At 35.8% G+C, this 11,864-nt stretch overlaps 1 protein-coding gene across 1 annotated transcript; it reads right to left on the minus strand.

The window, feature by feature from the left end:
* Window positions 1-1,678: 1,678 nt before the first annotated feature.
* LOC105118135 (thyroid adenoma-associated-like protein) lies at window positions 1,679-10,194 on the minus strand. The gene is made up of 4 exons (XM_011016009.1): window positions 6,711-10,194; window positions 6,276-6,535; window positions 5,261-5,857; window positions 1,679-4,307 (listed from the first exon to the last, which is right to left on the minus strand). The coding sequence occupies exons 1-4, from the start codon at window positions 10,074-10,076 to the stop codon at window positions 1,862-1,864; spliced, it is 6,669 nt and encodes a 2,222-aa protein (XP_011014311.1). The 5' UTR covers window positions 10,077-10,194; the 3' UTR covers window positions 1,679-1,861.
* Between the last annotated feature and the right edge of the window lie 1,670 nt (window positions 10,195-11,864).

The raw sequence follows: 11,864 nt of genomic DNA on the forward strand, positions 1-11,864 counted from the left end.
CAAATAAAATATTATTAATAACAAAGTTGGGATTACGATCATATTCTGCAAATATTATGTCATTATGTGATCTCCTTCTAATGTAATTATATAATACCATTGATTAATGTAAAATACTAGTTTTTTTTAATAAAACACAATATTTGAGATTTTTTTGAATTTTTTTTTATTTTACTAGGTTTGGATCTGGTCAAATACATTTAGGTTTAAGTCAAATCCAATCCGGCCATGAACAATGGAGACGCTCTCTACTATTCACGAGAATAATAGAGAATGCAGAAGAAAAAGGAGAAGAAGAAGAAGAAGGGAAAGAGTAGACTACCTTGCGTGGTGGTAATGTTTGGCTGGTGATGCAAAAAGTGGAGGCTCGTAGTGAACTGAGAGAGCTGCTCTTCTTTATTCACTTTACAAAACAATAAAGAATACAGAAGATGAAGAAGAAGGGAAAAAGCAGATTACCCTATACAGTCATAATATCTAGCTAGTAGTGGAAACGATGGAGACTGATGGTGAAAGAAAGCTGCACTCCACTAATAAATAGTGGTCTTTCTTTTTTTCCTCTTTTCCTTCTCTCTTAAAGTTGCTTGAACATTGAAGACATCAAACACAGTTTAACATAGCTTGAAGTTGCATAGGAATCTTAATTATTAGAAGAGAGAGAGAGAGAGAGAGAGAGAGAGAGAGAGAGAGATGGGAGGCAATTAACTAAGAGCGCCATGCATCCCATATATGTGACATCAATTGGTTTTCTCCTCCAATTCTAAACTATTGTTGACCATTTGCACTATATAATGCCAATTAATCTAGTTTCCTCCAATTCTTACACACGACTTTCAAATATAGTGAAATCAAAGATTGAGTTTATGATAAACAAGGTGGAGTGATGATGGAGGAAACTTAACCAATAAGCTTTAATGTTTGTAATCTTTAACTTTTAGCCAGTTATGTACTGCCTCAAAACCTTGGGTGTTTAGTTCGGAACACATATTTTCTTGCAAATTGCAATCAATGACGTATTGGTAGAAAAACAGTTACTTTTCGATTTCTCCTCGACAAAAAGTACAGGTCCCCTGGAGGGCATTTCAGGGGGGGTTTCCTTGTTTGCTCGGTCTGATGCCCAGTTTTGACTATCAATAAACAACAACGCGGATGAAGGTTGCCTGCACACATGGCTATCAAAAATATGGAAATGATTGCTAACTCATATTTTATAAAAACGACAATATATCCATATTGCGCCATTTTTTTATTTTTATTTTTTTTGTGAAATTAAATGTGAATATTTTACGATGAACACCCCAAAACTGTAAAATGCAACGAAGGGCTCCAAAATGGACACCTGCCATATGACACCCCTTTTTTGAGCAAAATCACGTGCAGTGTTTACACTAAATTCCTCCACTATTCATTAAACACAAAAATCACAAAAATTTCCCCAACAAAAATCAGAACCAGTTGTATCGAACACAATGCAACATTTACAGCGTCCTAGACTATCAATTGCAACAAAAATTATATAGTGCATAAAATAAAAGCATAAATACGAAATACATGGGTATGCTATGCCAGCTGGTCAAAAGTTGACAAACTTCCAAAGACCAGGTGATAGACTCAGTCGCTCAATAGAGGACTAGAATATCCTCTCGGGTAACCCAGCCATTAAAGAATTAAACGGCAATTACAACTTGAAGCCTAATTTATGGAAGGGTGAATAAGGAAACCAAGACAATCTAGGACTGTCCCGAGCATAACTTGAACAATCCTAAAGAAACACAGTACATCTCAGTTCTCAGTTCCATGATACAGCAATCCATGAAGTTAAAACCCATTTGGAATTATGCAGCTATTGTACAAATTCATCTTACCTAAGAAGAAAATAGGGATCAAAACGCCAAATCGAGTCATCTATGATGAATTTACTAGTCAACATGTCAGCAGTGGCTCCGACCTTTCTCTCATGCAAATTTACAACTATCAAATACAGGTTTGAAATCAGAGGATTCCTCAAGAATGGGTCGATGGCTTTACCAATTTCAACAATTTCAGATGGTAGAAGCATGTCATCCACGATATTCCCATTGACCATGCAGTTTGAGAGAGCATAAAAGCCAAGCAAATTTGCATATATTGGTAGAAATGCATCTTTGTGGTTACCAGCACCACCTATCCAATCAACTCCTCCCAAATTCTCAATATGGTCCTTGGCAAACGATGTCAACTGATTACAAAATCTCCTTCTCCAGTAGTATAAATAATTTGTGAACTTCTGCTTGAATGGCCCATCAGCCAACCATGATTTTGAAATTGGAAGCTGTTCCAAATGAGAGCAGCATATTTGACAGATCAACAGCTTCTCTTCATGATGATTGTCAATTTCCTTGTCAAAAACCCGTCTGATAATATCTCCTTTACAGGTTACATAATTTGCTCCATTTATTACCCACTGTGAAAGATGATCAAAGTAATCAATCCAGTGACCAAAATTATAAGATAGATACCCAAAACTCAATTCAATCACTTTCTCCACTTGCATTGGGACCCCAACAGCATGAAAGCTGCTTCCAGAAGCTTTTGAAGAAAAGCATTTCTGGACATTCAAGGCGAGCCATTGTCGTATTGCATCATCTTCATCCTCCAACAACTTGATGCATGTAAACCATATCTCGAGTAACTGACGACCATACATATTAACAGCTTCTTTTGGTTCAAAACATGAACCAGAAAGTCCAGCAGGGATTTCATTACTGAACACACAAGAACTAATAAGTTCTGCTTGTTCAAGCAAACCAGATGCAATAATAGATTCTGCTGCTGCATTGCGCTTGGTCACTGGCTCAGATGAAGAACTGTGTTCTTTGATAAGGTTGACAAAATGGGTTATATGTTTGTACAAAAGTGCTGATCTTTCCAGTTGACATGACTCACAGGATTTTGAAGTTTTCTCCTCCATGTAAGACAGAACACTGCTGGTTAATAAACTTGAAAACTTTTTCACACATAAAGCCATGCAGCAGATGAGTGTCTCTCTTATCTTTTTATGTCTTGTGATATTGTACAAGGATAACAACTTATCCCAGAACTGAAACGTGGAATCATTATCTAAGTTGCCAACATATTTAGTATCAGCAGAATTTTGGTTTCCAGGTTTCTGAAACTGCAGCAAGTTCCAAGTGAAAAGAATCTTCAGAATGTAATATTTACATCTATGATACTTCTCCGAGTCCAGGAGCTTAACCATTATCTCCTGGAGGTTTAGCTTACTCCAATGCTGAATAATTCCAATTGCACTGCTAGACAGATGGTGGACATCACTGATAGATTCTGTCGACTTCAGGAACTTCAACAGCCACTTCAGTGTTGCAAGTCGAACTTCATATGATGGATCTGACAAGGAACTAATCAGCCTTTTCTCGAGTGAGACAAAAGTTTCCTTTGTTTCAGGGAGGTTCAACAACTTCAAGTCATGTGATAAATGTGCCTGTGGCTTCTGAAGAACCTCCTCCATGCCATCTTTAGATGCCTGCACACAATTGAAATAGGATATGGTTGCTTGTTCACGAAGTTCTGCTACTGTTGGATCATAATATGACACTCCAAAAGAATCTTCTACATCTAAGCATTCTGTACATAGCTTCCACAGCAGACTGCGGATGGGAAGGTAATTCTCACTGATATGGCCTGTTCGTGCAACACTGAGCATGTGATCTAACAGCCTAATAAAAGAGCCATTAAGGATAGGGCAAGGACACCTTTTGGGGCTTGCAATCCATGATCGCTTCACTAGAACTTGGAACAGATCACCAAGAATTTTCTCTTTCTTTGTGAAATCAGCAAGGTTTCTGCAATTTGCATCTAGAAGAGAACACAGTTGCAATAGCATTCCATGAATCGAATTATAATTAGAGACTGTTCCATTGCTTGGTTTCAATAAGGAAGAGGGAAAAGAAAAGGCTGCAATTTGATGCTCCATGCAAGGCAATTCAGAGCCAATATTCAGGAGGACAGTTGGCAGTTTCTCATTGGAGACCAGTCCAGTTAAAGCTCTAGATGCAAGAATACGAATTCGTAGATTACTTTGGGTTGAGCACCTCCTGATGAATGGCATAAATAGGAATGGATCCAAGTCATCTCCACTCTCACTAGCAATTGTTGAAGGCTTGAGCCTGGATAAAAGAATTAAAACAGGGCACAAGCTTGGGTGGACGACCTTTGGTAAGTTGGATTCTGTGCATCCAGATGTTGCATCCCCAAGTGCATCAGTTGCAACATTCAGCTCATTGTAAAGAAATGGATGCAACGCGGGGTACCTTCAGGCAAAAAAATTAAATCAGTTGCTACTTGAAGAACAAATAATCTTTTGAATGTTAACCAGTATAAAAAAATGGTTGATCGTCAAGAATTCATGATAATAGGAGAACCCATTAAACTACCAATAGGTAAGAATCCAGATGGAATGTAAAGCTCTTTTAAGAAAAATTGCAAAATCATTTCAGGGAATTGATTCTAACCTGTCAAATTCCAATTAATGTCAGGGATCAAGAAATTCATGGAACCCTTGTTCGCTGTGAAAAATAGATATATATACTTAACAAATAATTCTTTTGGATTTTTGATAGCAGAGTATAATTTAATTACATAAGGGAAATCCTTTCATTTTCTGTCAGTCATACCAACAGAAAATAGGATTCCATTCTGTGAATAAGAAGAGCAGCTATTTTTAAGTGTTCTTTTGTTTAGGTTTTTCTAACTTTCAAGAGATCATCAAGGAATCCTCACTAAATAGATGACAAGTAGCATGTTATTCCCAATGCATAAAATAAGCCAGAGTACTTCTCTTAGATTGTACTCTGCAGGGATAACCAATGAGAAAAGGTATAAATGCTTAGAAATATATTATATTATAAGCAATATATGAAACAGAAGGCATTAATTCTAGTATTCCAGATACCTCCTAACCATTCTCTCTGTACAATAAAATGAACATATAAAATCCACAGAACGATTAAATTTTGACCTAAAGCACATAGAAAAGATGATTTGTTGCTTCTACCAGAGATCAAAAGTGAAATTTTACAAGTAAGCTTCATTAATGATGGAAAGGGATATAGCTTTTGGGAATTTGAGAGTGAAAATTGAACCTCAAGAAAAATGTTTTAAGCTCCAATGGTTCATTTGCAAATTTCTAGTAGTTCGCAGTAAGTTAAAATCAGAGAAGAAACAGAAAAGATAAATAGTTAACCAAAAAGTCATAGCAACAAACCTGTGAAAAAACTCAAGCCCAGTTAGTGAACGTCGAGCAGATTCTCGTTTATGAAGATTTAGGAATCCTATCATGCGTCGTACTAAGGCAGTGTATGCCAGACAGGCACTATTTCGGACCTCCCAGTATGGTGAAGAGAAAGAGTGAATTGAAACAATCAAAGCCTCCGCAGCAAAACCAGATGTATCAGTTGCAAGGTTTGTATCATTAAAAGCAGCTCTAAGAACATTAAATGCATGTACCGTCGGAATTACACCTTCATCTCGGATCTTTGAGGTTTTTTCCATCACATTCACCCCATAGAGCTTTGCAGAATCAGGTGCTTGGTCTGAATTTGTCGATGACAACTTGCAGGTGTCGCCATTCATGCTCTTGGCATCAACCAGATACAGCAAGGAGCTATTAGCTACATCTATTAGCCACCGTAAAGCCCTTGGAAGGAGTTTCTTTGGTGCACCATCAGGCTCTGACAGAAAGAGAGCAATAAATGCAGCGGGAATACCAGCACTTCTTCTTAACAAATCATCCACAACCTGGCCCTTGGCAACGGTTCTTTCCATCAGTTGTTCCATCCAAATTTCTGTCAACTTGCAAAGTCTACAAAAGGAGAAACCATAACTGAAAACAGACTCATGATTTGTGTTTTTCTTTCCACATGTAATGAACATGACAATTTAAATGAATAATTCAGATAAGGGAAAAAATGAGCCTATAAACCAGATAATTTTCAAAACAGGCCTGAATGGATAAGGTAAGATCAGAAAAATATTTATTTGATGAGTAGAAACATATTGAAGAGAAAAAAAGGAAGATCAGGTGGCAATTGGAACTGTTTAGATGCCAGACAGAACACCTTTGACTTCTCATATTTCTTTTCTTAAAAGTATTGATAGTAGAAACAAGATGTAACCCCAAGAAAAATACTACAATGGAATCTTATGCCATGCTCAATTATCATACCAGCATATCGAAAGCAAATAAAGTTTTGAAAGGAAAAGACTAGAAGGATGTATACCCCGGATCATTTGAGCAAAGTAAGCGGTTGCAAAGAGCAGTGAATCCAACTCTTGTCTTATCAATCGCTCCATTGTGCTTCATCTTCAGAAGGACTTCCAAGAAGTGGTTTCCAATTTGTTCAAGTTGTTGCAAATCAAGCATTGCATTAGGTATTGTCAGCATTGAGGCATCAGGACACGGTTCTTCAGACTTCGAACCCGAGTAACTATAACCTGGTAAGGGAATTTTTCTTATGATGGTTCCTAGAAGAAGACTCACCTGGGAAAGAGAGAGAGAGAGAGAGAGAGAGAGAGAGAGAGAGAGAGAGAGAGAGAGAGAGAGAGAGAGAGAGAGGAAAAGCCTCATATTAAATTTATGGTTATAATATAAAACAACCTCCTAGTTTACTAAAATTCTTTTCAAAAAGGACTACAGACAGAAAATAAACAATTACCTCTTTCATAGCCAGCCAACAACCAACCATGACAATCTGTTCCGATGGTCTACTGTCCTGCACATGTTTTGAACTAATGCCTTCCTCTTCTGGAGGTCTTACCACCTCCATTTCATCCATCAAGTAAACATCATCGTCAGCCATCTCATCCATGTCAGCCAGATACCAAGCATCTGCAGAAACCACCCAAAGTGCCAATGATGTTATTCGCACAAGAAGCTCCAGGAGCTTCTCCAATGCTTGCCTCATTTCTGAAATGCTAGACAAGACTGCATCTGAATTCCAATCCAATTCCTCAAAAGTATACCGTAGAGTCAGCAAAACTCCATGAACAAAGCTGTTTTTGCATGCTTCAGAAAGATTCCTCTCTCCCTCTTCCACAGAAGCATTCAGCCAATCAATTAGTGATTTTATATACTCTACTACAGGGGGCTTTGATTCAATAATTTGATTATCAACATTGACCACCTCTGATTGTGATTGAAAACAAACAACATCAACAGAAGTTCTAAGTATCCATCCTAGCTCCAACACATATTTCCGGAACAAAAGCTTTAGCATCAGAGCACCTGCGTCACTCTCTCTGACACGTGGACTGCAAACTAACTTCTTAGCCCAATTGATCACCTTCTGGACCATATCCTTGCTTGATATCCCAGGAAGGGGGTTGGGAAAATATAGCAATATGCGGAAAGAACTCTCTCTCAGCCTGTCCCAGCTATCAATGATAGATCCAACTAATAACAACGTTGAATCAGGTAAGGTTATTCCTTTGCTATAAGGATAGAGAGAACTTTCAGGACAAAGAGACCCATCCTTATGTTGAGAAGTCAGTGTAATAGACCAAACATTAAGCATTATGAGTAAAAGATCCATGGCCATTATTTTTCTCTTATAAGGAGCAGAGGGATAGCATGAAAAAAATAGAAAACAAGACAACCATCTCATAAAATTAAAAAGATTCTCTGCCCTTTTAATTATAGATTCTTCAATCCCTTTATTTGAGTATGCTCCATTATTATTGCAATCCAGAAAGGGTTGCCAGCTCCCCTGCTTAAGTTGTCTCTCCAAGGCTGTTCGAACCCGAGCAAAGAACTTTCTAAACAAGCTGGTCCACTTCATTTGGAAACCAGTTGAGCAACTCCTCATGTTCATCAGCACAGCTTCTTTCAAGAGCGTGAGTTCTAAATAGGAAGGAATACTAGAAGTCTTGGGATTTAAGAACAGAGACTCTGCAGCATCTACACGGAGTAACTCGTCAACATGTCTTAGTGCCAAGACTAGCCATTCAACATGGACCTTAACCTTTATCCCCTTTATGGAGAAAAGAGCATAGATATTCACACTATCTGTCCCCAGCATACCATTTGTCTGAAGTGGTTGTGATGCATCCCACAAATCAATGTCGCCTTCAATTAGAGCAAGTGAACGGCATACCTTTACCAAAGACACTAAAACAGCTACTTGTTGCTCGACTCCCAGTTCTACATTTGTACAAGAGAGCTCGGGATGTGACAGTTCATTTTCTGCCCCAGTAAGCCCAACTGAGATATAAGCAAGCATAGGAAATATGCTATCTATATCAACTTCCAGTAGAACAGGCAAAGCATATGTGCTCACATTTGAACGAAGCTTTGAAACACCAGAAGCAAGTCCAAACAGAAAGGGAGGCAAACAATACCCTCTATAAACCGCATAACCTTCCTCAATCCCATTACAGTTCCAACATTCATCACGCAAACACTCAAGGAAACATTTCAAGAATGTTGTAGCAGCACAGCACACATCATCATCAATGTAAGCTTGTACAGTTTCAAGCAGCAGATCAGGACTCATATCCAGTATAGTTTTTGCACCCAGCCTCTTGGTCAACAAAGCTAATGGAACATATCTCCCCTTACAGCCTGGGCCTAGACGGAGAATATCTGATGCAATTTTTTGCAAGAAAGATTTTATTCTTTCACTTCCCTCTCCCCAATGAAGAGATGACTGAATATCTAAGAACAGATCAAAAATCAGATGAACTTGTTTCACTGTTTGACTTAAAGGATCTTCCAAGCTATTCCATATGATCTTCAGTATCCGTGTCCCCATTTCTACTGGTATGGGTTCATAAGTATTCGAGATGACAGTAAGATTACTTAGCATTGAAGTCTTCATCTGTTGCAAACAAATTTGCAACACTGTCAATGCATGAAAATTAAAATGACTATCGATAGGGTTCTCACAATAATTACACAACTCAGGCAAAATCCCATCATACAAAATAGTCTTAACAGAGCCACAACAATTTCCATTTTCCTCATTAACATTCAAACCACCACTCGATACAACAAATTGGGAATTGAGTACAGCCCTCGAAACAGCAGTAAGAACCCCCCTAATCAAGCACAACCGGCTCAAAACAGAAAAACCATTTATCTCAAAACACAAATCCCCTTTAAATGGAACCTTCAAAATCAAATCTCTCAACTCACTTTCAAAACAATTAGTAGCGCTGGAACTACAAGTAATACCATTAAATATAGCTTTAACAATAACCAAACCAAGCTCTTCACTAGTAAGACAAACTTGCAAAGCAGCACACAATGCCACTCCAGCCGCTACAAAGCAATCCCTAGTGAAAGCCATCGACTTCAACACACTAACCAAAACCCCCAAAACCCTCTCCATAAACTCCACCTCCTCAAAACACTTAAACGTCGCCGGAAACTGCTGGATCAAATAATACAAGCAAGACAAACTCTCTTGACATTGCTCCATAACAACCGGAGATGGCCTACCACCCAAATCCTCAATCTCCGAAACAACACTATCTAATCCCAAAACAATATCCCAGCCAATCAAAACTGCACAATCACCAACAGCACTAATCAAAAACCCTAATTTTGGCATCCCCATAATTGATAAAGCAGCACGTGATAAACAAAACCTCTTTCTATCACTCCATTTCTTGTACTCCTCACATAAATCCCTAAAACACTCAACAATCAAAACCTGACGATCCTTATTACTCACTTTTGATAAACCAGAAATCAAAGTTCGATGTAAAGGCACTGAATTTTCCAGAAATAAAACTTCCACGTAAAAACGGCATGCCGTTTGAAGAATCGGAGTGTCGTTTTCGGTGTGTATTAGAGATAGGAGGTTGGTGAAGGAGGAAGCCAAGTTTTTGGAGTGGTTTACTTGAGAGTAAATTGAATTGAGAGAAATTAGGGTTTTGAGCTGGGTGAAGAAAAGGGAGAAGTTAGGGTTTAAGGGAAGGAGAGATTGAGAAAGCAAGGTGTCTATGAAGGAAGACGGGAATATCACAGCACTGTATGTGTAGCGATGGCGGTGCTGTAATGCACGCCATTTCGCTGACATGTTTGAGAAGTTGAACTGGATTTTGGAGGCGGCTATGGTTGCATTTGTGTGAGGAGAGAGCGACGGGGTTGGAATACCAGAGGAGGGTTTTAGCCTTAGGGCAAAGCTGGGCGTGTATTTTCTTTTCTTTTCTTTCTTAATATTTTAAATTTGAATTAATTTATATTTGAATCGAAATTAAATTTTTTTCTCAAATAATTAATTAATTAAGAAAAAAACTCATCCCCGCTAAAATAAATTGAGTGTGTTTGATAATAAAATAAGTGTATTTTTATTAAAGTATTTTTTAATTAAAAATATATTAAAATATGTTTTTATTTTTTATATAAATATATTAAAATTATTGAAAAACATATAAAAATATCAATTTAAAATTTTTAAAACAAAAAAAATATTTTAAAAAATTAAATCACAAAAGCAATCATTAGCTTGTTATGAGTTTTTCCTATGCCAAAAAAGAAATCTCATTATTAAGTTAATATTTTATTTGACAAAATGGAATCCAATTTTATTGTTTAAAATAAATTGAGATTTAGAAACAAAGTTGGATAATGAAACAAAAAGAAAAAACAACTCTTTTTTTTTAGTTTTTTCATACATAAGGTATGGAATTAAAAATTTTGGTCCATAAAGTTTTTTTGCTTCACATTTTGTAATCCTTTGAGTTTTAAAATTTTATATTTTGATTCAAAATTTTAATTTATTTATATTACAATCCTTGATTTTGAGAAAGAAAATAGAATCATTAGAAAAAAAATTATAAATTGTCCACATTTTAACAACTAAAAACAATTAATAACAAAAGATTCATTAAAGTATTTTTGACCCATCATCTTGTTGAAAATAATAGTAGAGGTTCATAAACTTTCTTTGATTTTGAAATTATTTTCATTTTATATTTATTAATTAAAGTTTGTTTTTAGGTTAGATATTAATTTATAGAGGTTTATAATATGTTATTTAGAAGTTTTTAAGTGAAAAAAATAATAATACATTTTTTATGTTTAAAAAACCAGAACTTTTCGACCACAAACTAATAAACAATACATGTTATGTGTTTTTTAACAAAAGAAATGGAAGGACAATATACCATTCATCTATTTTTTTAAAAAAAAAATGATCTAGCTTTAAAAATTGATGTGCATTTCTTTCTTTTTAATAAGTAGAATGTGTTGGCCACCTAATCTAGGTATTTATCATATTTTTGACATTTATATAAGTTTTTTAATGTTATACTCAATAATTTATTAAAAGTAATAATTAAAAATTGTTAAGTTTTTATTTTGTTTTTGAATAAATTTATTACATTCATTTTATAACATTTTTATAACATTAGGAAACACTTTTTTTTTATAACTTTTCATGATTTATTTTCTTAAAACTTGTTATGTAATTTTCTATGCATATCTATTTTTATTATAATATGATCATAAAGTAAAATTTATTAAATTTAATTAAATTCATGTCCAATGAGTTTACCGAGATAATTACACTAACCCTCTTATAATTTGATTGATTTTTTGCTTTGTTTTTGTGTTTTGAAAAATAACTCTACTTTAATAATTTTATAATACTTTATAAGTTTATTAATATTTTTAATTTAATAACTAAAAAGCTATCAAATATTGAATATTATAACTTTATCATTATATTAAAAACTCTCCTGAAGAGAATTTTTATCAAACACTTGGTGGACATTTTAAGAGCTCCTTCTCTGTCCTCGCATGTCGCTTTTATTCAGCTTTCTTGCGTGCCTTCTCTCATTCACTCCCATGGAAGTCTTTCCCT

The sequence above is a fragment of the Populus euphratica genome, unplaced genomic scaffold (assembly GCF_000495115.2).
Source record: "Populus euphratica unplaced genomic scaffold, PopEup_1.0 scaffold1752.1, whole genome shotgun sequence".
Taxonomy (NCBI): Eukaryota; Viridiplantae; Streptophyta; class Magnoliopsida; order Malpighiales; family Salicaceae; genus Populus; species Populus euphratica.